This window comes from Anabrus simplex, chromosome 2 (genome assembly GCF_040414725.1).
Source record: "Anabrus simplex isolate iqAnaSimp1 chromosome 2, ASM4041472v1, whole genome shotgun sequence".
Classification (NCBI taxonomy): domain Eukaryota; kingdom Metazoa; phylum Arthropoda; class Insecta; order Orthoptera; family Tettigoniidae; genus Anabrus; species Anabrus simplex.
The window spans coordinates 1,007,414,672-1,007,440,671 of record NC_090266.1 but is presented as its reverse complement, the minus strand read 5'-3'; the positions used below and the strand labels follow the sequence as shown (position 1 = coordinate 1,007,440,671).

Here is a 26,000-nt window from a genome sequence, read left to right as displayed (position 1 = left end):
GTGAAATTTTGGTATTTGGAATCTACTTTAAAAGTAAAGAAACACGTATTCTCAGAAAATTGAATGAAGCGGGGGTGAAAAATTGACTTAATTGTATGAGGATACATACATCTAATAAAAACTAAAGTTGTTACAGACTAGAAAATTGGTATTTGGATCTCCTTTAAAAAGTAAGAAAACGCGTTTGTGGGGGGGGGAATCATCTTGGGAGGCGGGAGTGAAAAGGATTTGAATTCCTTTCATGAGGACACATAAATCAAAAACTGAAGAAGTTAGAGTCGTGATAATTGGTATTTAGAAAATCCTTTATTATCAGAGAAAATTCACTTTGCGGGGGGGGAGGGGTTGAAAGGAAGTGGCCTTAATTAAGGTACAGCCCCGGCATTTGCCTGGTGTGAACATGGGAAACCACGAAAAACCATCTTCAGGGCTGCCGACAGTGGGGCTCGAACCCACTATCTCCCGATTACTGGATACCGGCCGCACTTAAGCGACTGCAGCTATCGAGCTCTGTGATTCTACTGTTAATAATGTACTTATAAGGAGCCTCCATGGTTCAGGCGGCAGCGTGCCGGCCTCTCACAGCTGGGTTCCGTGGTTCAAATCCCGGTCGCTCCACATGACATTCGTGCAGGACAAAACGGAGCGGGACAGGTTTTTCCCTGGACACTCCGGTTTTACCTGTTATCATTCATTCCAGCAACATTTTCAAATACTATTTCATTTCATAGTCATTCATTAATCATTGCCCGAGAGGAGTGCAACAGGCTTCGGCAGCCGGCACAATGTCTATCCTCGCCGCTAGATGGGGGCTTTATTCATTCCATTCCTGACCCTGTCCAATGAATATAAACAGGCTGTGGATTTTCGATGTACTTATTCTGATCATAAACCGATCATTTTTAATCTTTCCTGAGTTCGTTTCCAAGAGCCACTTTATCCTTCGGAGAACGTTCTTAAAATTAAATTTTTAATTATATGCCAGGAGAATCTACTGTAAACACATTTGAAATAAACGATAGGAATGAGATTGACCGTCCAATTGTGCACCTCTATAATAAGGTCAATAATGCACGAAAGTATGTCATTCGTATTGCCAGAAATCCCGCGCACTTGCCTACGCGCGACAATGGTCCTGGTCACATTGTCAACAATGACAATGGCAGCAGATATAATTCATAATTTACCGCCAAGTAGCGATCTTGCATCTTGCTGTGGGGTCCAGAACATCTATTATAATAATAATAATAATAATAATAATAATAATAATAATAATAATAATAATAATAATAATAATACATTATCAAAATCCAACTATTATCACCCACCCTAATAATAATAATAATAATAATAATAATAATAATAATAATAATAATAATAACAACAATAATAATCTGGACCGTCGTCAAATGTGCGGACCGCGCTGGAAACGGATCCTGGACGGGTAATGACTACGAATGCAGTCCGGCCGCGGGTTCAGTACCGCCAAGGCACCCAAGACAACACCACGCCGGATCCCCTCAAGGATTTGCTCCATATTAAAAATGCTTATAGGAAAAGATGGCAAAGATTTAAGACCCAACTGACCGGGTGGAATACCTGGACCTAGCCCGGGAAGTACGGAATCAATTGCTGGAAAGAAAGATTGAAAAACAGGAAGAAACTTGCCGTAATCTCTCAGAAAACGAGTCAGATCGCGAATTTTGGCGGATTCTCTCAGAAAACGAGTCGGCGGATTATATATAAAACAATAAGCATTCAGTTATAAATTTCAGTATAATACCGTAGCGAAGCACGGGTATCTTGCTAGTTTATTATATTTATTAACTTTCCACGGTACGAATCTAAGACAAAGATCCTAGCCAAGCGCCCGAGAGGGTGGGTGTGGGAGTTTTGCGGCAAGTGTAGTATGGAATTAGGCAATTTCCTAGAACCCATATAATCGGCATAAACGACTTCGTTTTCTTGACAGTTCCGACCAAAACAGTTAAAGCTAGAAACTCAAATGAAGTGCTGGTACTGTGCTAGTGTTTCAAAATGTCTAAAATATTGAAATTGTAAGTCTGAATAAATAAGATAGTGGATTGCATATTTCCCGTGCTTCATGAGAGAGGGGACAGTAATTTTCTGCCAGCTGTGCAACAGAGATGCAAATAACTTTTTAAATTGTTCTTACTTCATAGATTAAGGAAATGTATGTTTCTTCTCCTTTTCACAAATTACACCAACCTTACGTTTCTGATGCCGTTTATGGAGTTTATTTTTCCACCGTAATATACGGCCTATGCAAATGTAAATCAGAGCAGTAAAAGGGCATTTATCAGCTACCAGACTCAACAGTCAACTACATTTAAATACATATTTTGCCATATAGTTTAACCTAGCACATCAGTATATCTGTACATTCTAGACCTATCATTTGTTTACTTTTACAATATTAAATTGTAGTTTTGGCAATTTTATATATATTCGTATAACATATTTCTTAAACCTATAGAACAGCTCAATTTATGTACTGAAATTCAGTTAATTAACATCTTTCAATGCTCATTGAACCTGAATTTAAAAATGAATTTGAATGCACCTCAGTAGAAACTTATTTCAGGACATAGCCTAACAAATGCTTGCAGTATGTTAAAATACAAAAATGCAGGCATAGTGCTTGACAGAAATCTGGAGTATACAGTATTGTAAAGTGTGTCAGGTTTTTTAATGGGTGTAACGCAGACCTGCCAGAAGGATTTAACCTTTTCAGTGTTCAAGTACGTTCTGGTCACTTCAGCAGATGTTCAAATTAATCCTGTCCAGCAAAAGACAAACTTATGCCACATCATTTGGAATGTTGTTGATTTACTGTGCACAGCATCATGGCAGAAAAGACAGTGAGAATGAAAATCATGCACAAATAAATTTACTGTTGCAGTGATCAGTTCTTTGCCACCTTTAGTGATTTCATCTCAACTTTTGTACACAAATGCTACATTGCATGCTCTTGTATATTTGCTTTCAGTGTGTTCTCTGGTTATGACCTCTTAGGTCTACTCCTTGCGTTCTTGTGTAACATATAATTTCTGCTTGTACAGTATTCCTTCAGATGTATTTCATTAATTTCATTGTGCCTATTTTAGACCAATAAGGACATATTCTATACATTTCTACTGCCTATATAGGTGCCTAAAAATAATTTTTTGGGACCTAACGATCTAATGTCTAATAATAAGACATTCCTGTCAAACTCTGAAGGATAACAAAATTGTGTTGTTGCTCTCTCAACAATGAACTACTCAGGGGATACTAATGAAACAACTGGAACTACTCACAAGATACTGATGAAATAACTGGAAAAGCTGAAATGATAATGAAGTTCAAAGGGACAAAAAAAAAGGAACAGATACTTTCAGTCAGCTATGTAAAACATACACCACTGCACGTGCAACAAGAAGATGGCTTATGAGAGTTTTTGCATATCAAAGTGGTATAAATGTCATGGTCCTGTTCACCCATGAAGTCAAGTGGACAAGAAGGAAATTTCTTCATGACCTCTCATGGAATCTAATTGACCATACCTGAGAAACAAGCTGCCTGAACCCACACTCACAAAGGGCCTGAAGAGAACTCTACAAGAAATATTGCAAATCAACAATGTTGTTTCCGACACACCAGAACTGCTAAGCAAGAAAGTAAGATGTTCGTAGTACCCGAGATAAAGTAACAGAAACAAAAATGTGTTTCATGATTTGTACAGGGACAATACGGTATGTGATGAGTATAGAGCAGTTCTTTGTTGCAAGTGCACTTACTGATAATGTAAACAGTGATCAGTATAATTTCTAGCAATGAATGTATGCATTACACTAATTTTTATACATGCTGTGTTGTTCTTCATAAAACTGAAACCAAACATTACTGTCTTCCACAAACAAACATTGTTGAGGTTCAATAACATGATAATCACCGGGACTTGTTTCCACTCATTTAAAATATGACACTTTCATACACAGGTTTAATAGACCCCTGTGTGAGATGCAAGGTTACATAGGTTAGTATGTGGAGGCAGTATTAAATACAGTAATTTGTAAAAGATTGCTCCCAATTGCTCTTAATATCTAATAGATTCAAAATTAAAATGTTTACTGTATGTCAAAAATGTCTCCATTTTCTGGGAACAAACCCACATTTTGGTTTCCGTCCCCATAGGAATTTTTTTACTTGGAAAGTCTCCAGATTTAATCACTTGTCCCCAGAAATATGGATTTTTAGTGTTCATTATTCATTATTAGTATAGTTTTACATGAAGAATATTATTCTATAACTTTTTGACTCATCGCTTTTATAAAAAAATACAAGAGTAATATTTATTGTTTTGCTTTCAGTGTGTTCTCTGGTTAAGACCTCTTTGGTCTACTCCTTGCACTCTTGTGCAATGTGCCTTTTTTTTAAATTCAAATGAACGTCAGTTCTGCAGCATGTAGCTTCCACTCAGTTTACAGTGTCCACAAGCACATGGTATGCCTGCATGGTGATGAATGTTATTACAATAGTTTATACAGTTTCAAAATGTCTGAAGAAACCAAGGAATACATAAATGATTAGATAGTGATGGAATTTCCCTTTTCCCCATCGAGACATAAATTAATTTGCTGCCGTTTGTACATTATGCTAAACCAGCTTTTGTGCCATGAATGGCGGGAAAACCACTGTTGTAGAACATGTGGGAATGGGAAAGCAAGAAAGTGCTTTGTCGTGGAAAAGGTAACATGAAGTAAATAAGTCTACAGCAAAAGAAAAGAAAAGAAAAGAAAAGAAAAGAAAAGAAAAGAAAAAAGTCATTTTTTGTATGTTCATACCTTCATAATATGCATACATACTGAAATGAAAACAAGCACAAGCACAAACATAGTGGAAACAAAACTTCTTTGCAACAATTAAGAACTAAAAGCATTCTTTGGACACACTATACACAACATATCATAAATAAAGTGGATCCTGGTTATACACCAAAATAGCACCCTGATAATACTCTATAAGAAACATTGCCACCCCTTGTATGGATAAAAGCTTCGTAACACCTTCTCATGCTTCTGACAAGGCCCTGCACATCAGTCGAGAAAGACATCCCCACTCTTCCATAACAGTGTCTTCAAGCGCTTGTAGCAGTATGGGTGTGTGCTTGTACGTGCATGTGCATATGTGGGTGTGTGTGCTTCTTGCTCAGATGCTTTGTTCCAGTTGGTCCCAGACTTGTTCAATCGGATTCAAGTTGAGACTGCCGGATGGCCACTCCATTCATTGCAGATGGTGCTCTTGCAGAAATCTCGTAACTATGTTTGCGTCATGTGCTGTAGCATTATCATGCACGAACACTAACTGTGTTTTCTCTAAGTTGCCACACAGGAGGAATCACATGTGGCATTAAGATCACATCACTGTACCATCAAGCAGTTAAAGATCCATTGTGAATGATCTGAAGATCGGTTTTCGTGTCAAGACTTATGCCTGACCTCACCATAACAGATCCATCTCCATAACCAACAGCAGATTGTACAGCTGTTGGATAAAATTTTTCCCCAAGTCTTCTCCAGACTCGCAGACAACCATTTGAATGATGTAACATGAAATGGGATTCACCCGAAAGCAACACAGGACATCAGTGTCTTAACTGCCAGTGAAGACGATTTCTAGCAAACTGCAGCCTCCTGCTACAATGTTATCTGTATCGCGCAGGTCATCGGGATTTTAAGTTGGCCTCCAGAAGTGTGTTTCTGCCTGTTTGGTCACTAACTCGTACTAAAGAAGCCTACAGTATGTCCACCTGGTAATACTTGTGCTGCAATTTTGTGGTTTTGGATATGATCATGTCCTTTAGTGCCCCATGCCAGGGTGCCTGGCAGCATTTCCAGTCTTCTGGAGATGTTTTCCATATACCACCAAATCATATGCTGAGCAATCCTAGCATTCTGGCAGCAATGTACTTCTTGAAGCTTTTAGTGCCAGGAGTGTCCGAAGACATATTTGGCTCGCCAGGTGTAGGTCTTTCAATTTGACTCCCGTAGGCGACCTACGCATCGTGATGAGGATGAAATGATGATGAAGATGACACATCCAGCCCCCGTGCCAGAGAAATTAACCAATGAAGGTTAAAATTCCCGACACTGCCGGGAATCAAACCCGGGACCCTGTGACCAAAGGCCAGCACGCTAACCATTTAGCCATGGAGCCGGCTTCTTGAAGCAGTGTAAATGCACAAGTGGCTTCATGCAATGACAACTGCTTCCCCTGTTGCCTACCCCATCCACATGATCCGCTATGATCCACACAGACCACCCGCACTCTGAAGTGAGGCAGTCGTACCTTTCACCGAAATTGACACCTTTCAAACATCCGGATTACAGTGGAGTCTTCCATTATTTAAACAGGTCATGTTATTGGCATGATCACAATCGACTTGACGCGTCACTCTAGCCATCTCCTTCACCAGACTTGACAAATGAGTCTCCGCATTGTAATCAGAGTAGTTTCATATCTCGACACATGGCACTAGCTGTCAATGGTTGGACAGTAAAAATTTAATACTCCTCTGTGGAAAAGAATTCTAGTATATAGTAGCAAATGATTAGTGCAGAATATGAATGAAATGTAGAGTTTTACATAAAAGTACACTAAAAGAAAAGCATTTTCATCATTGCAGTGTTAGCTTTGTCATTGTCAGACTTGAAGAAAACTGCATACTTCTATCTTCACAATTACTTTCAATACCAGTTGATGCAATTCTCATCCTGACAACTCTTTTGTGAAGAAGAAAGCGTATGGTATTTGATAGTTTGTAGAAAGGCTCCGTAACAGAGCACTCGACTGGCAACGCTCTGCTCTTTGGGTTTGCTGTCTTAATTTGATTGTTCTGAAATTGTTTCTATATATACCCAAAAGTAACAGTCAATTTACCATACCAAAAACCCAAACCCCATGGCACTACAGCCCTTGAAGGGCCTTGGCCTACCAAGTCAATTTACCCATCATAAATGATGCTAGGACTGATTGCTGCCTCATCTAGAATCAATGAATTCAAATTCAAAATTCAATTTCATGTAGATTTTTTATCTTTATTTTCAGTCTATCTTTAGTCAATTTAGTGAAGCCAGTGTCACAATCAATCACCATCACCGGCATACCTAAAGAGAGTTCTCCTGGATGGTAGTTTTAAGAACCCCTGGTTAATAACCTACAGGGAAATGTACTGAATAACAATATATTTCCTAATTATATCACTACTGCAACTCTGCCTGTGTTTATTGAACAAAAGAACGTGTTCTAAAATGAAATTAGCAGTGTCTTTCTTCGACACCTCTAATTCCCAGTAGAAAGTACTGTTTTCGATGTCATTAAAATGTATTTGTACATTTGTTGGTTTTTCCTGCTTCTTTAGTAAAGTACTGTTCAGTCAAGTTACTTTCATGTGCAACCAGTTTACAATTCTTTTCATTTCCTCAATATTTGTGGCAAGAGTCTGGGTTGAATGTATGACTTACCCCTATATCAATTTTAGATTTGAAATTGCCAGGACGTTGGTTATTGGATGTTGAACAGCCTGCATCGAGATTTTGAAAATCTCAAGCAGCTTCAAATCTTGCATTTCTTGGTTGAGGATGGTGTGGTTTCAGAATTATGATTTGTGAAAATACTCTGGTAACCTTACTCTATGTAAGAATTAGCCAAAAAGAATCCCTATTGTTGATTCTTTCTCAAAAAATTAAAAAAAATAAACAGTTCTCTTAACCATGTGTAAACAAGTGATGAGATGAGTTTACCTGCAGTAGCTGGAGTGGTGTCACGTGGGATCGTTGCAGAACCACCTGAGAGCTGAGGCTGCTTGGTTATCAGAGGGCACGATGGTGATCTCGCTGACCGCTAAAGGGACAAATAGCAAGTATCGTTTACCACAGAGTATTTTTGAAAGTTTCTGATCAACTATAACATAATGATCATGTGAAGTAACTTGAAAAACTATAATCCTCTAAGCTTGATATTCAGTATCTGTGCTTGCAAAGTGATATGAAATATTGGGCTGACAAGTTTAAACTATTAGCAATGTGTTCTTGTCCATTTGAAAAAAAACTGGTTCAAACTAGTTTTCCTTCATGGTTATGTTTAAAATATTTATATTTATAATTAGATATTTATATATCTTTCATTTTAGATTATTATCTATTGTACATAGCTCAGATCTTTGTAATTCGGCATTATGCTGTTGCTGATCCTCAATAAATAAATAAATAAATAAATAAATAAATAAATAAATAAATAAATAAATAAATAAATAAATAAATAAAATTAAAATGTAACCTCTAACAACAATCATTTTATATGTGTGGATATGTCTACAGATGATTTAGTGTCACATTTGAATACTCTGCAATTGTATCACTGAACTACTTAATTAAATATTATTCTACTCACAGGTGGTGAATGCATTGTAAAGAAAATTATCTTCCTGTATTTTCAACACTCTTGGAATAGTATTAAATAATAAAAAATTTTTAAAAAAGACTATGTTGCACAGATGTGCCTAACTACAGCAATTTACAAGCGGTGACGGGTCTGAAATTTTTAGACTGTTGAGTTCAGGTAAAATGAATGACCCTCTTTTACATTTATACTAGTTCTTAACATAAATATAACATTTTGAAAAATAGATCAACTTCTACACTGCGTTCACCCATTATCAAATACAGTAAAACCTCAATAAACTGACAACCTCTCTAATTAGAAGTTCTAGTCTGTTCCCTTCTGCTCCAGGGAAAAATGCCTCGATAATCCGAAAAGAATAACAGTACGGTAAGATACACCTATTTTTTGGAGGATGTCAAGCAGAAATTTAACCTTAAATTCTGACAGAATGTCAGAACTTGAAGTCAAGGCAATCAAACCTCCACAAATAAAATTTTCTCGAGCTGGACCAGTATAAATCGAACAGAAAACAGTTCGTATATGATTGGGTTTAAATGTTTCGAATGGGACAATGCAAGTTTGGCAACAAGAAGAACAAACAATTTTCACACTTTCAGTTCTTATACCTAATGAAGTGGTAAAATTATGTTCTGTACCAAGAAGTGCCGACATTGGACTTTTCGTCCCACGGGCACATAGCACAAAAGCGATCGGGCGAACTGACTGATAGCTGATGGATGTATGTGCCCCCGCTTAGTCCCTATTCTCGCCACCACTAGTACTTTTCAGTATAACCACGGCTACACCTCTTAGTACAAATATAAAAACATTTGTCTACAATGTGAACTTCTAAGTACACACCAAAAGCATTGTCTTAACACCTGTATGTGCTGCTTTTCTTATAGATTTTATTACAGGTTTCACCAAGAGAGATGATGGATGACAGGAGTACCACTCACTACGAGGCCTTACTGGCGATGTTCATCTAGCGGCTTAACACCAAGACCATATCTGCAAACAGGGCACTTAGAGTGCTGATGGTGTACCAATGCTGCGCAAGCATAATCACAAGGAAACTGTCGATATGATCAAATTCCTGGCAGTGCTAATGAGATGTCATGGCGATGATAACCGACTGCACCTTCTCCAGGATGTCCTATCCTGGGCGATTATCATTCGTCCCAAGGACCAGGAGATCATCATCTTCTTCAAGAGGCACCTCTCTAGGCTTTTTCAGGTTGTCCAGCTACCAGGTATTCAAGCAAGCCCAGACGAAAATTGCACATACAAAACAGCCACCCACACTGCCAGGAGGCAGAAATATTAGCAGGTTGGCGCATACATGTGCCCCTTGGCAGCCACTGAGGCCACACACACGAGGATTGCATGGTATGGCAACGCCCCCAAGCATCGTTATGGTGCAACCCAGGTCGTCCTGCCCTGCTTCCCCAAGTGGACACACACAACTAAGTCTGCCACCGAACATCCAGGACCTGTACAGGCCACCCAGGATAGGTACATCAGACGGGCGTAGACAGGGATGGCACTCCAGGCTAAGGACAGCATCATGGAGGTGGAGACAGATGCCCCTTGGCGTTCTGAGGCTGCCACCCAGGCCTCTTGGCCTGCCAATGCCTCCTTCACGATGCAGACATCCACGTGTACCCTACAGAACGCCGCCGCTAGCCAGGAATAAGCTGGTACCGCAGCAGGGCTACCCGTGCCTTCTCGGTCCGCAGGCCGGTAAGAGTGATGCTGCCCAGGCGATGCCCCCTCCCTGCCGAGCAGAGACCAACGGCAGGAAGGAGATGCCATTCACGTGGCAGGAAGAAGATGACGCCGGCCCAAAATGAGAGGTCTACCCAGCCACCATCTGTGACTGCATCCAGGAAGGTAGGCAGTCCACAGACCAATAATAAGAGGCCACCAGCATATAGCAGAAATCAGGGGAGATCTGCAGATCTCACTATGTTTTCACTGTATGAGGTGGGGCCATCGTCAGGTTAGCTATAGGCTCTCAGTGTGCTGCAAAAGCTGTTCTGGTGACCACTACTAGCACGCAGCTTGCTTGGTACCTAGGGTGACGCAGGTGTGTGCCAACTGTGTGGAGGGAGCATCCGGCCTCACATCGCAGTTGACTGGTATATAAAGCCATGGCTCCAGCAGAGAGGAAGGCCCATCGCCATGTGCCTGCCCCCTCCACTAGGTCCCCACATCAGACGGCGTAGCCATATCCTCCGGGATTGGAGACTAGGTACCAGGGATCCCATGCATATCAGCCTGTGCAACAGGTCCTAGGATTTCTCATGGCATGGGTTGGTGTGCAACAGGTCCTAGGATTTCTCATGGCATGGGTTGGTAACAAGCAAGGCCAGCGCTAGTCACAGCAGTGCTTAGAAGGACTGATTCCCTGAATAACTGGACTGGCTTGGAATATGTTACTGACCTGTGAATGATAAACATTCCTAACGAACGATATTGCCTGGACTTTTTCAGCCCAAATCCTTGAACGTGCTCTCTACAAGTTGTCAGGTTTTACATATAGGCACCTCTGTAACTGTGTCTATATAGGTATTCTCCTGACTTACTATGTTGTTTCACTACTATTATACCTCATCACTTTGTCTGGCTTGGTAGCATACAGAGCATGGGGACATGCAGATACTTCCTACCATATCAATTCTTTCCAATCTTCTCTGCTACCTCTTTCTCTTCTTAACAGAATGTTATTGGCAATGCCCTCCTCTGCGAACCATGTGACCTTGCTGCGGTGGGGAGGCTTGCGTGTCCCAATGATGCAGATAGCCGAGCCGCAGGTGCAACCATATCGGATGGGTATCTGTTGAGAGACCAGACTAACGAATGGTTCATCGAAAGGGGGGTAGCAGCCTTTCGGTAGTTGCAAGGGCGGCAGTCTAGATGATTGACCGATACGGCCTTGTAATAATACTCAACATGGCTTAGCTGTGTTGATACTGCTACACGGCTGAAAGCAACGGGAAACTACAGCCATAACTACCTCCCGAGGACATGCAGCTCTCTCTGTATGAATGATGTACTGATGATGGCTTCCTCCCGGGTAAAATATTCCGGAGGTAAACTAGTCCCCCATTCGGATCTCCGGGTGGGGACTACACGAGAGGGGGCGATCATCAGGAAGATGGATACTGACATTCTGCGAGTCGGAACCAACGTTCAGTTGCATAGACTTACATCTACGCGAGAATATGTGCCGTAACGTACACCAAAGTCAGTTGGTTCCCCTGTGTTCAAAATACATAAATCCAGCTCTGTTACTAATGTTTCCAGCTCTCTTCCCCGGGGGCAAGGCGTCGCAGAGCCCCATATGGAGTGACGGGCGTTAAAATTTCCCAATAAGAGGAAGGGAGGGGGAAGCTGACCTATAAGACCAGCGACATCATTTATGCTAAGAGGCTGGCCTGGTGGAAAATAAACATTACATACGGTTGCTATGACAGGCAGCGGAACGCGAACTGCTACAGCCTCCAGCGGAGTTCTTAGTGGATTCTCTTCGCTGTAGGTATCAAAACGGACAAAAATGCCAACGCCACCGGAAGCCCGATGAGCATAATGTGGTTCTGCCGAGTATAGTCAAAAATTTCTCAAGACCGTATGATGACCTGTTCTGCAACTTGTTTCCTGAATACAGACTATACTTGCCGAATACTCGCTAATGAGCTGGCGCAGCTCAGTAAGATGCCTATCATGACCATTACAATTCCACTTTAACAGTGCCATAATGTGGGTGTGGACGTCTGAGGTTAGAAGCAGTGAGATGCTACGGACTTCAGATCTATCCATCTTTACTATCTGCTGTCAACTGACCACCATCGTGTCTCCTGACGTCATACGATACTGTTTTGTTTGCTGCGCATGCTCCCGTAACATCCGGAATATTCCCCGTGTATTTCTCCTCAATTGTTTCCCCTCTACTCTAGCATATAAAAACCAGGCCTTTCCCCGGATTAATTGAGATGGACTTTGGCCTATGTGGAGGGTGGAACACTAAACGTCGTCTCCGTCATTTGGGGACCTTGTGCACATGAGTGCCTTGTCTGTGCCAGTACTACAAACATCGAGATGAGGTATGACATACAAATTATTTATTTCCTGTAAAAATTTCCAGCTTCAAAAGGAACGATTTTCCTTTGAAATTGTAATAGGGAACATAGCATTTCCAGACCAAGATTCTACCTACCTTCAAACTACTTAGCGTTTCCATTCATGAACTTAGTTGCAACTCCCTTTCGAGCTGTGCGCGTTCGGTACTTGGCAAGCCGCGAGTCCTACACACGCTTATACGTGAACAGTGCTTCGCATTCATGATTATAATTGTTTATGTTTGAACGTGACTGTCCTGGAACAGCTTTCTTGGATAATCGTGATTTCGGCCTGGTTGATAATCTTACTTAGTATGAACTCACGTTGTGACTGACTGGTAACTGATGCAGTTCTGATTTATATATATTGACTTCACTTCGAAGCACTTTGGTGTTGTACCCTGAGCTTCTAATCATGTACTTTTTATTTATTCATATTTCTTGTTACTCTTGACTTCTCAATAGGTAGGCGTATTTTCCCGCTTTCCTGCTTTTCCCTTTCCATTCCTGCTTCACTCTTCCTCATTTGCTTGCTTTCTTTCTTTCTTGTATCTTTTATCTTGTATAACGTTCCGAATTTTAAGGTTAATGGTTGGGAAAGCACCATATTTGTATGTTTCTTGCTCTTTGTGAAAATTTGTAAAACGTTTGGTTTATTTCAATACATCTGTCCTCAAAATTTATCATGCTTCTCTCTTATTTCCTGATCTTGCCCTATCATGTTCCTAACTTGACTTCACACTCCCTGTTTTTCTAATACTCATATGCACGTTTGCACTGCGCTATTTCGTTTGTTGGATGTGAATGTAATCTATCTTGGTATAGTGATGGGACTATCGAATGAAAACTACCGAATTATTCGATAGTTGTCAACTACCGTTACAACCGATTGTTTCCGTTTGCATTCGGTTTTTCATTCGGATCGCAAATTCCAATTGTTTCCGCTAGTTAGCGCTGAAATCGCCACCTCTTTCGTCACGGAGTGGTCAGTCATTTATGATAAAAATGGCTGCGGTAGTTTTCAACATATAAGTGTACGCGCCAATTCACTCCGCTTCTGTGTATTTCAAGACGGTAATCAACCAAATCTCTAATGAAAATAAAATGCAATTACTAGTATATAGGCCTACTTATACGCAGGTTTATGAGTAAATTAATGAGCACTTACTTCGAGTAACACTGATAGCGCAACGGTTAAACCAACGAACTGCAAACAGTGGGGATTCAGGTTCGAATCTTCCTCTTGGCGACTGTTTTTAACATAGGAGTATTGTTTTATCAAGGAGAATTATTACCGTTTTATATTTCGTTAGTGAGTTATGCAGCCGTTTAAAGGAATTATTTATTCCGTACAACTGGTAACCAGTTCATCCCTCATTATGACCGGCGCGCATGCGTCATTAGCAATCTTTTGGTGCTAAACAAGTCATCCATCACGGCTTTATGCCAAATTTCAAGGTATCGTATCGTAATCTGTTTACCCTCCAGGGTCGGTTTTTCCCTCGGACTCAGCGAACGAACCCACCTCTACCGCTTTAAGGGCAGTGTCCTGGAGCTTCAGACTCTGGGTCGGGGGATACAACTGGGGAGGATGACCAGTACCTCGCCCAGGCGACCTCACCTGCTATGCTGAACAGGGGCTTTGTGGTGGGATGGGAAGATTGGAAGGGATAGACAAGGAAGTGGGAAGGAAGCGGCCGTGGCCTTAACTTGGGTACCATCCCGGCATTTTCCTGGATGAGAAGTGGTAAACCACGGAAAACCACTTCGAGGATGGCTGAGGTGGGAATCGAACCCACCTCTACTCAGTTGACCTCCCGAGGCTGAGTGGACCCCGTTCCAGCCCTCGTACCACTTTTCAAATTTCGTGGCAGAGCCGGGAATCGAACCCGGGCCTCCGGGAGTGGCAGCTAATCACACTAACCAGTACACCACAGAGGCGGACAACTTTCAAAGTACAAGCTCAAATTTATCATTCCATAGGCAGTCTATTGCCAAATGCTCATCAAGATCCTGAATTTTTACAGATTTACTTTGTTGGTGAAGATGAAAGAGAAGCACTAATCTGACTCAAAGTTATATAATGATAAATGCAATTTTAATATTGTGCACTTTATCAATAGATAATAATGTTATAGTTTATATAAATACTTCCCATATACGAACCATGAACCTCTAATGATTGAACATTAACCTTACATGAATGGAATTATTTTAAAATTATATCCACTATATTTGTTCCTAGGAAAATATGTTGTCTTTTCATTTAGTTTAGTTTGCTGCATTCATATTACTTTAATATGTGGTGTCGTTACAATAAGGACATAACCTTCGTCTGAAATTACCTAGCATTTGTTATGAACAGACGATCTTACATTCATTAACTTGTGGTTAGGGACACAAAAATACATTTTATATAAAATGAAGCATAATGACCACAATTACTTTAATCGGGACATTTTATCTTATTTTATAGAACAACGTATTTCAGTTTCCAATTACTTCACTCGAACATTGTGTAACGTTGCTTACTAGTCGTAGTGTCTATATTTCCGCTTATATTAACAAAACAAACATCTATACAAATCGGTAGTATAATACAACAATCCACATTTCGGTAGTTACTAGCAAATGACTTATTACTAGTTACTAGTACTACCGCAGTACAAAACGTATAGGCTATTACTACCGATTTCAAACCGAATGAAAACATTCGATAGTCAAGCCTCACAATCGGTAGTCTACCGATAGTTTAAAACATTCGATATTCCCATCACTATCTTGGTATTAGAAAATTGCCATTATTTCCACGGTCTCTATTTATCCATCTGGCATAACTGGATGGTGTGAATTCTATAAACATACTGATCTCGAAACTTCTCGGCGTTGTGAATATATGGGGAATCTTGCCTTAGTATAATTAATAATTATTATTATCATTTGTCCGTATGTATGCCCCATCAATTACACGTGTGACAATAAAGAGGAAATAAGTAGCGATTTCCAGGAACTCATTCACTGCTTGGGTAGACTACTCGAGTTAATGAGTGGATCTCTTCTTAATAAGTAATGGTGAAAACGTACAAACAGTTTTCCACTAACAATTATTCCCGTTTGCCCATGTGTACGTGAGTGTTCATCAAACCTACGAGTGGCCGATTAGAACGCGCTGTGTGCATGAATCTCCAGAATTAGGAAGAGACTAGAACGCGCCTGTGTGCCTACGACCCTCAGAGACAACCCAGAACTTCCACGGCAGTTTGCAGATCAAGCCATCATGAATGGCACCAAGCAGATGACGAACCGAGGACTTTCCACAAACGAGGCTGCAGTGATGACGGCTCCATTAGTGCATGAAGTTAATGTGTTGTGTTTTATTTTAATTTAATTACATATTTCTACTCTTAATAATTGCAGAAACACGTTCCAACAATCAGAAAGTTCATGCAAGTGATAGTTTTATTAACACAGGCCGTCCGATATATCGGACGCTATGCACTCAGGTCAGTACAACAACACTAGTTACTCAGCATTATTTTGTACGATAAAGTTGCAAGCTGGGTAGTGTTAGGCCGGCCCCGCGGTGTATGGGTAGTGTGCCTGCCGCTTACCTGTAGGTGCCGAGTTCGATTCCCGGCCAGGTCAGTGATTTTTACTTGCATCTGAGGGCTGGTTCAAAGTCCCCTCAGTCTATGTGATTACAATTGAGGAGAGATGGCGGCCCCGCTCTAGAAAACCAAGAATATTGGCCGAGAGGATCCGTCCTGCTGACCACATGACACCTCGAAATCTGCAGGCCTTCGGGCTGAGCAGCGGTTGCTTCGCAGGTCATGGCCCTTCGGGGCTGTTGCGCCGCGGGGTTCGGTTTTTAGGTAGTGTTAGAGAGTTGGATTACCCTATCCAATTTACACTGTAAAGTAGATCTTCAATTTCCACGAAAGACTTGTCATAATACTGTAAGCTCTCTTTACGGTTATGTATTTACTGATTATGATATCCAGGCGAAGTCCAAACTGGTCAAGTAGACCCACTCTTCAGATGCCACTATACGACTTGAACAGCTTTCATTGCTGGACAGACATTTTGCATGTTTATTTTTACGCTGGACCACCTTGGTGTACTGCTTATCTCCATCTGTTTGTAGTTCGCACCAGCAGTGACAACACTGTTGTGATTCCAATGCACCAGCAACGCACGACCGAAACTCCTGCAGTCGTATGATCCCCTTCTTTTTCCTGTCCGCCTTTCTTTGAAGGGGGCACTTCTCTCTATGGTTTTCTTGAAATGTCCCTGTTGCAATTATTCCCTTTGAAGCAAGATGTTTTACGAATTTCAGGAATGTAAAGTAGCAGTCAAAGAATATTGTATGCCCCCAGTTTGATTCAGTTCCACCTGCATCAATGAGAGGTAGGACTACACTTTCTCTAAGTCCAAATCATTTCAGTCTTTCATTTTACATTGCTGTACACACTTGGAAAGGTGGAAAGGTATTCTATAACCACTGGCAGAGAAAGAAATCTATCGGAATTTCACAATTTTGCTCATTTTTGGGGGAGGGGGAGAGGAGGAGGAGACAGGAAAACAGTCAGGTACTAATTGAGATGTTGATTGTGATCTTGTCCACAAGGGGGTTGCCTCTTTTGTGTTACAGTTTGACCTACTAATGCTTTTGAATTTTCCATCAGGGATATCAGAAACAGTGGGTACTGGCCCAGTGTTACGTATGACTCTCTATTATTTTCGTATGACAGCTTCCTTTTGCACGTTTTTCTGGTTTTTCAGTTCTATCTGTAAACTTTCAGTAACATTTTAACTACCACTGGACCTAGCCTTCACTTTTTCATATTATGTTGAAGCAATTTGCCCTTCATATTTACTCAGAAGTAGGTTCCTACGAAGTTAAATTAGATTACCCTCATACTCATCTTTCATTATCATCAACCGTTTTACACCCGTCATCAGGTGATTTGATGCACTGCTCCTCTCCAAACGTCAGTATTTCACTCACGTTAACTGCCTCTACAACTTCGGCATAGCTAACCTCGAGAATATTCTCCCAGACTGCATGTAAACGGAAGTCGTAGTACGCGTTTCCAACCGAACTTCCAGATAATTGTGCAAACTGCAACATAAATTTAAACCGCACTTTTATCTGTCGTAGTACAGGCCCTTAGTCTTGTGTCCAGTGGCGAAACTATTTGGAGTTATTTGAGGCAATGCCTACCCTGAGAAATACGATTAAATATAAATATCGCAACAAATAAGTCTCCTGTTGTTACTGTGTTAAAACTAGAATAATCTATTTGATATGTGCTACATGATGACAGCGATGATAGGTCAGCGCCAAAAGAGTGTTTTGAAAGGATATAAGATTTTTATAAACAGGTTTTATATGGGTTGTCTTCTGTGCTTTCTACTGTTGAATTCTATAAGATTAAAATGCTACAATCAAAAATTCCGTGTTCTAAACACAAAACACCTGTTGTAAGTAAGGGTGTCGCCAAAGTAGCCATCCGAGCTATTCGGCGTAACAGATTATTAGATTTATAGCTAGATTACATTGTGGTATCGCCTTGCCTGACGTAAGTAGTGACTAAAATAATTTTATAAACAGGTTAAGTTAACATTAGCTTTCCGATCCCTCCCACAGCTGACGTAAAATAATTTTATCTGCAACGCGATTATTGATTTAAAGCATACAACAGCGGGCCGAGGGAAAGATGTTCACCATACTCGGAGACAAATTTATTTTCTGTTGCATGCGTTAGTGCTTCAATAGATCAAAGATCGCATCCCATGTTTTTTAGTGTTGTGTTTGCGTTAAGAGAATAGGGTCGATGATTGTTTTACTGTTGCATGTGTTAAGTGTTCGAATCCCCCGCAAAAATTCATCTTCTTAACATAGGACAAAGATTCTTCAAGGCATCCCCTGCTAAGTAGTGGTAGTGATTAAGAGGAAGTACACTTTAAAATCGCATCCATCAACAAGAAACCGCGCGTCCTCCTTCAATCAAGGCAAGTTTTTCTGTTTAGGAAATGTATGCCGTCTATTCAAAGATAACAACTGTCCTCTGTAACAAGATTGAACCTGTTTTATCTTGTCGAATGGAGACATACAGCATTTGCTTGTCCTAATATCAAATCTATATCTTTGCTTGTGTGCTGATTGCATTCTGTAACAGGATTGAACCTGATTTGTCTTGTCGGATTGACACATATAACATTTGCCTATCCTACATTCAATTCTATATTTTTGCTGATTGCATTCGAAAAGGAAAAAAGTATTACTTTCTCCTTCTACCGCTTCCTCCTCAATCGAAAAGGGTAAGTAAAAAAACTTATGCGATGAGGTAAATAACAATCCCTTCTCCATGTAAGTATTGTTCATCCCACGTAAGCATGCGTGTATCTACGTTTGTAATGCAACGCAAGGGTCACGTCTTATCAGAAGGGCAAAACGACTCATCTTCTTCCTCCTCCTCCTCATCACCGCACCCTGCTCCTAGGGATGGAGGGCTAATAGGCTAAAGGGCAAAAGGGCATATACTTTTGTAGTGCCTCTCCCCTCTTCATCCGGCCTTGAGACCGGCTCTACATCTATTAGCGGAGTTAACACCCTAAGGAACGGAGAATGTTAGAAAATAATCTAGCTACTCTCTCCACTACAGAAGGATTTATTATTATTATTATTATTATTATTATTATTATTAATAATTTCGTGTGGCTATTTCTAGCCGAGTGCAGCCCTTGTAAGGCAGACCCTCCGATGAGGGTGGGCGGCATCTGCCATGTGTAGGTAACTGCGTGTTATTGTGGTGGAGGATAGTGTGTGTGGTGTGTGAGTTGCAGGGATGTTGGGGACAGCACGAACACCCAGCCCCCGGGCCATTTGAATTAACCAATCTCCGACCCAGCCAGGAATCGAACCCGGGACCCTCTGAACCGAAGGCCAGTACGCTGACCATTCAGCCAAAGAGTCGGACTACGGAAGGATAACTTCTAGGGATGATGTCAAATGCCTTTCCTAAGCGTATCAATATCATTACTATATACTTCCCATATTCATGGCTCTTTTCCATTATTTGTATCAGAATGATGTTTTTAAATGATAAAAACAAATATCAACAGAAGTTACAGTCGCAGCATTTGCTTATGTCTCCAGCAGAAGATCGTTTTGTCTTGCGTTTAGAAGATAGTATCATCAAGAAGGTCAGCGCCGTTCATCAAGAAGGTCAGCGCCGTTCGTACTATTCAGCGTAAATGTATTCTAAAGAAAATCCTCTCCGCAGCAAGACGACGCTGTTATTTGTTTGTCAGATGGGGACATAAAGCCTTATGCTAACCTCACAATGCTATTCGACATGTAAGGGGCTACCTCACAGCATTTGCTTGTCCTAAAATAAATTCCATATTTTTGTGAGTGATCAGTTAGAGAGCAATAGGTGCGTATACATTAAAGAAGTAGTGTGCTTGTTATAAACTGTTGTTATCTTACACATTAGAGAGTTTCAGTGTTCTATTCCATATACGTAATTCTTTTTGCAAAAATAAGGAGTAAGGTATTTTTATTTCCCGGTCGTAGATTTCAAATTCCGCGCCCCGGACAGCGTAGTTAAGTTGTTGATTGATTGATGTTTGTTGTTTAAAGGGGCCTAACATCGAGGTCATCGGCCCCTAATGGTACGAAATGAGACGAAATGATATGACAACATACCAGTCCAAAATCCTGCATTGACCAGAATTCAAAACGTGAGGACGAAGAATGAATGGATGGAAGGGCGGATACGAATTTAAAACGATCAGTGGATCCGACCCACAGTGCCTCACATGCACAGAAGATGGCACAAAACAATAGTATTACTGACCAAGGGACTGCTTCTATAGCACGATGCTGAATCGATTATGCTTATAGTCGAAACGGGTCCAAAACCCAGGTCATCAGCCCCTCATAATGGTATTTATCCCTAGGAAAGTAGAAACATGCTATGTGTAATTTTGCGGTACTAATCAAAAGTAGCGGAGACTCGCAGTATGCCACACATTATGGTACTATTCACAGGTAGTGTAATGCATACACGTAACACAGACCTATGGTGTTTCGCACATTGCGGCGCTATTTGCAGGCAACGTAAACCTATGGCGTCCCTCACATAAGTGGACTAACCACAAGGACTCGTACTATCCCGTGGAATTTCTCACATAGTTGGAGTGCATAGGTAAGGCAGAACCATGGTGTCGCTCATATAAGGGTACGAATCACAGGTACTGTAGGACCCACATCCTGATTCACACACTGTCGTTACTAATCACAAACCTATTGCGTACCTAACATAGTGGTACTACGCGCAAGTAAATGCAACCCATGGTGGTCCCTGCGTGATGGTACTAATTACAAGTAGTTTCATGATTCTAACTGGATCATCCCCCTGGTCGCCCCTTTTAGTCGCCTCTTACGACAGGCAGGGGATACCGTAGGTGAATTCTTCGCTTGCCTCCCCCACCCGTGTGTGTGTGTGTGTGTGTGTGTTTGTGGTCCGCGGTCCGCGAGAGGTATTTTATTTCCCTCAAGTCCGCCAGCAAGCCGGTTAGGACCCCCCTATCCGCCACCAGGGACGCGCCACGTGGGAGTACACCTCCCTATGCTACGCCAGCGTAGCAGGTTCACGGAGTTAAGTTTTTAGCAGTGAGGTTAAGGTCCGAGAGTGTCAAGAAGGGTAGCTTGATTTAAAACTATGTTCTCGAAGATGGTAGTATGTCGAGAAGGGCAGTTTGGTATCAGATGATAATATCCCGATAAGGGCAGCTTGTCATAAGACAGATGTATGTCGAGAAGGGCAGCTTGCTTTAAAACTATGCTCTCTAAGATCATTGTATATCGAGAACGGCAGCTTGCTGTAAGATGGTAGTATGTCGAGAAGGGCAGCTTGTCGTAAGATGGTAGTATGTCGAGAAGGGCAGCTTGTCGTAAGATGGTAGTATGTCGAGAAGGGCAACTTGCATTAAAACTACGTTCTCTAAGATGGTAGTACGTAGAGAAGGGCAGCTTGCTATAAGATGCTAGTATGCTGAGAAGGGCAGCGTGTCATAGGATAGAAGTATGTCGAAAAGGGCAGCTTGCGTTAAAACTATGTTCTCTAAGATCGTGGTATATCGAGAACGGCAGCTTGCTATAAGATGGTAGTATGTCGAGAACGGCAGCTTGCCTTGTCGAGAAGGGTAGTTTGCCTTAAACTATAGTCCTTAGGCACCCTCCAATGTCGAGAAGTGCAGTTTGCCTATGGTTAGGCCCCCTGGCTATGTCCTCATATTCCGCGGCGTGGCTAAGTCCCGTCAAGACAAATTTAAATTCCACGCTTCGCAGTGAGGATGCGACCTGTCAAGATGGCAGCAGTTCGAAACAAGTGCACGTGGTTAGGACCTGTTAGCTGTCAAAAAGCACATGGATTTTAAATTCAGGGCCTTCGTGGTTAAAGGTGGCAGCTGTCATCTTGACAGCTGTCAAAGAAGCACGTGGATTTTAAAGTTCGTTTTGCTAGTTGCTTTACGTCGCACCGACACAGATAGGTCTTATGGCGGCGATGGGACAGGAAAGGCCTAGGAGTGGGAAGGAAGCGGCCGAGGCATTAAGTTACAGCCCCAGCATTTGCCTGGTGTGAAAATGGGAAACCACGGAAAATCATGTTCAGGGCTGCCGACAGTGGGGTTTGAACCCACTACCCCCCGGATGCGAGCTCACAGCTGCACGATCCTAACCGCACGGCCAACTCGCCCGGGGGATTTTAAATTCCGCGCCACTACGTGCATAAGGTGGCAGCAATGAGGTTTAGCCCCGTCAATATGGCAGCAGTGAGGTTAGCGATGTTCTGTTGTCCTTAAGAGTGAGGTTAGGTCTGTCAAGAGGACAGCTGTCACCTTAGCAGCGGTCAAAAAACGACGTGGTTAAGCACGTGGCTTTGTTTACAATGTGACGTCATAACCACGTGACAGTGACCTTGGCCGGGGTCAATGACCTCGTGAGAAAATGCTGACGCAGCTCCCATTGTTTTAGAACCGGCCCAGCCCCCCTACTCTCGTTACCACGTTAGTACGCATCACTTGCATGTGTGTAGTTTCTCCAACTTCGAAAACGAAGAGATACGAGGTTATTTTCCAATTCAATTTGTGGTAGGAAACTCACGGTCAGTAGAATACTACTCGTATCTTTATACACATCATTTTTCAGAGTGTATTCGCCTCCCATATACTGACTCAATTCCTAGGTGTGGGGCACAATAAGCTAAAAATGCTTATTATTACCATTGGTGCTTGTAGTGTGTCCATGAAATAGTACAAGGTAATCCAGAACACTGTTCGACACATCCAACAGCCATTTTTTTTACAATTTGTTTTACGTCACACCGACACAGATAAGTCTTATGGTGACCACGGAATGGGAAATTCCTAGGAGTGGGAAGAAAGGGGCTGGGCCTTTATTAAGGTACAGCCCCAGTATTTGCCTGGTGTGAAAATAGGAAACCACGGAAAACCATCTTCAGGGCTGCCGACAGTGGAATTCGAACCCACTATCTCCCGGATATAGGCTCACAGCTGCGCGCCCCTAACAGCACGGCCAACTTGCCTGATCAGCAGCCATTCCCGCAACAGGAAAGTGATCTGATCTACTTTTTCAGCAGGATATAATGCTCGTACACAAACTGATTACTACTACGCGACGTGCTCTTCGTGGTATTCGACAAATGCCCTGGCGAGAACGATCTACACAACTTTCTCCCACAAAACATGTTTCGGACATGATGGGACGACTTCCGACGCAGTCTGTAGAGCTAGCTGCTAACCACAATTGCGACAACAGGTGCAAGAGGCTCAGTACACTATACCGAAGGATGATATTCGTCACCTGCACGATCGTCTACTTGTGAGAATACAGACATGTGTGGCGGCCTGGAGAGAGAGAGAGAGAGAGAGAGAGAGAGAGAGAGAGAGAGAGAGAGAGAGAGAGAGAGAGTGTACACTGTATATTGATGTGGTACTAAGCACCTTCAGTACTTGGCGGCTATCGCTTGGTTTGTTATGTAGTGCTGATCATGTAATAGAACGGACTGGCGAATAGCTTTTAGTGCCGGGAGTGTATTAGGACATGTACTGCTCGCCAGGTGCAGGTCTTTCGATTTGACGGCCGTAGGCGACCTGCGCTTCGTGATGAGAATGAAATGATGAACACCACACATACACCCAGCCCCCGTGTCAGAGAAATTAACCAATGTTGGTTACAATTCCCGATCCTGTCGGGAATCGAACCCGGGACCCCTGTGACCAAAGGCCAGCACGCTAACCATTTAGCCATGGCGCCGTACTTGATCATGTAATCTCGTTGGGCTATACAGAGTGTTCCCAAACATGTGGGAAGTAATCGGGGATTGGGGTCGATAGTACACCTCAAAACAAAAAGTCTATGAACGTATACCCTATGGTCGATCGTGTAAGAGCTATGCCTGTTTTGGTTATTAGCTGAAATGGGCGAACAGTTCGTATTTAGATTAAAGTTTATAGTAGACATGCCGTTAAGGACATTGCAGTATTTCGCCAACGTGTGGAACCAGGTTGCCATCGACGCCTGGAGTATTCGAACGTGTACGACAATCAATAAGGTGGCGTGTTCGCGCCTTCATTCAGGCGCATGGTGAAAATTCTGAGAACTTTCGTATTAGAATGCAGTATCTCTGCTAGTAAACCAACATGGCGACAGCTACTCGAAACGGGATGAGCAAGGCAGGGCTATTACACTTCTCGTACAAAGTTGATAAGTTTGTAACTCGTAAAATATCGACCGTAGGGCATATGTTCATACGGACTAACGGTATTGTTCTGGGGCATACTACTATCCACCGCCGATTATTTACCACATGTTTGGAACAAGCTGTATGATCTCTACGTTAAATCGTGAATAAAGTGACATACGCAGTCACTGCGTTGCATGTTTACCGCCAGTGTACTACCAACCTTGTGCTGAAAGAAAGAAAGAAAGAAAGAAAGAAAGAAAGAAAGAAAGAAAGAACCTGAACGAAAATCAGGACGGTTCAGCGTAACTCACAATTGGGTTCACCCGATAGAGCAACATTAGCGTATCCAGTGCACAAACACTAAGTTGGTGTGTCTTGGTATGGAGTAGTTGAGATTTTTGGCCTTGAAGCAATTCCCAGAGTAACAATACATCATCGGAACAAGGACAGATTGCGATTACTTTTAGTGATGAAAATTTTCAACCGCGAAGCAAAAGTGATACACAATTTTTGGTCGTTTGTCAATATTCTTTACCTGGTCAATTGAAACATATCTATGGACAAAAGTAATTCAAACAAAATTCACACTTACCGTTACCGTGTCGTTGCGTGGGGAAGCCAGAGGCGATGCGGTAGGCTGAGGCAGGTAGGGGCTATGCTGCAGAGTCGCTGAATACGGTGCGTAAAGGGGTGGATATGCTGGATGAGGGTGTGGATGGGAGTGAGGGTGAGGGTGTGAATGAGGGTGAGAATGACCCGCGGGATGTGCATGAGGGTGTGCGTGCGGGTTGGGATAGGCTGCTAGAGGCAGTGGAGGATAGCTGTTGGCGGCAGATGGGACAGGAGGCACAGCAGGACTGCTAGTCCTGCTACCCGTATGCTGCTGCTGCTGCGGTGGTGGTGGTAGTACAGGAGGCGGCGCAGTAGTAACAGCAGCAGCAACAGAAGCAGCAGCAGTCTGCGGCTGCATAGGAAGAGGGAGAAGTGGAGGTGGAGGAGCTGGAGCCGGAGCTGGTGCTGGAGGAGATGCCGGCATTTGAATAGGCGGTGGGCCCACACGTGACGGAAGTGGGCCGTTAGACACAGCACATGGCTGCGTAGGAGGTGGTGGCGGCGTAGGGCTGTGGGTAGGTGTGGGAAGCCGTGGTGGAGGAGGTATGGGAGGTGGCGGGCTGGGGACAGGACTCGCTGTGCCGCTGCCCCCTCCAGGTGAGCCTGTCCCGTTGTTGATCGGGGGTGGGTTACCTGGTAACTCGTCTGTGGAACACAAAAAACAAGATTAAAACTGGAAAAGAATACTTAAAAGAGCAAAGCAGATTTTGTTATTAAGCAAGCATGAATATGTAAGTCCGCATTAAGTTAAAATATCCCCTATGAAGCTGCAATGAACCATTCGTCTCCCAATAAACAATTTATCAAGAAACCATTAAGTGTATGAAATGGTAATGTTTGATGATGTCTGTTGTTTAAAGGGGTCTAACATCGAAGGTCATCGGCCCTAATAGAACGAGATGGACGACATTATATGGTAGAATTAAAATTTTATAATGTATCCAGTGACTGGAGTTTATAAAGTGGATGAAAAATTGTTATAGGATTAAAACAATCAGCGGATCTAATTCACACAAATACAAGTGAAAAGGAATAAGGCAAT

General features: G+C 42.2%; 1 protein-coding gene across 3 annotated transcripts in view; it reads right to left on the bottom strand.

Moving 5' to 3' along the window:
- tay (tay bridge) overlaps positions 1-26,000 on the bottom strand; it is a 942,824-nt gene that overhangs the window by 174,326 nt on the left and 742,498 nt on the right. For all 3 annotated transcript variants that reach the window (XM_067141886.2, XM_067141887.2, XM_067141888.2), the window contains exons 7-8: positions 24,939-25,603; positions 7,806-7,905 (exon numbers count right to left, since the gene is read on the bottom strand). In XM_067141886.2, the coding sequence (XP_066997987.2) occupies positions 7,806-7,905; positions 24,939-25,603 (765 nt within the window). The remainder of the gene's footprint in view (positions 1-7,805; positions 7,906-24,938; positions 25,604-26,000) is intronic.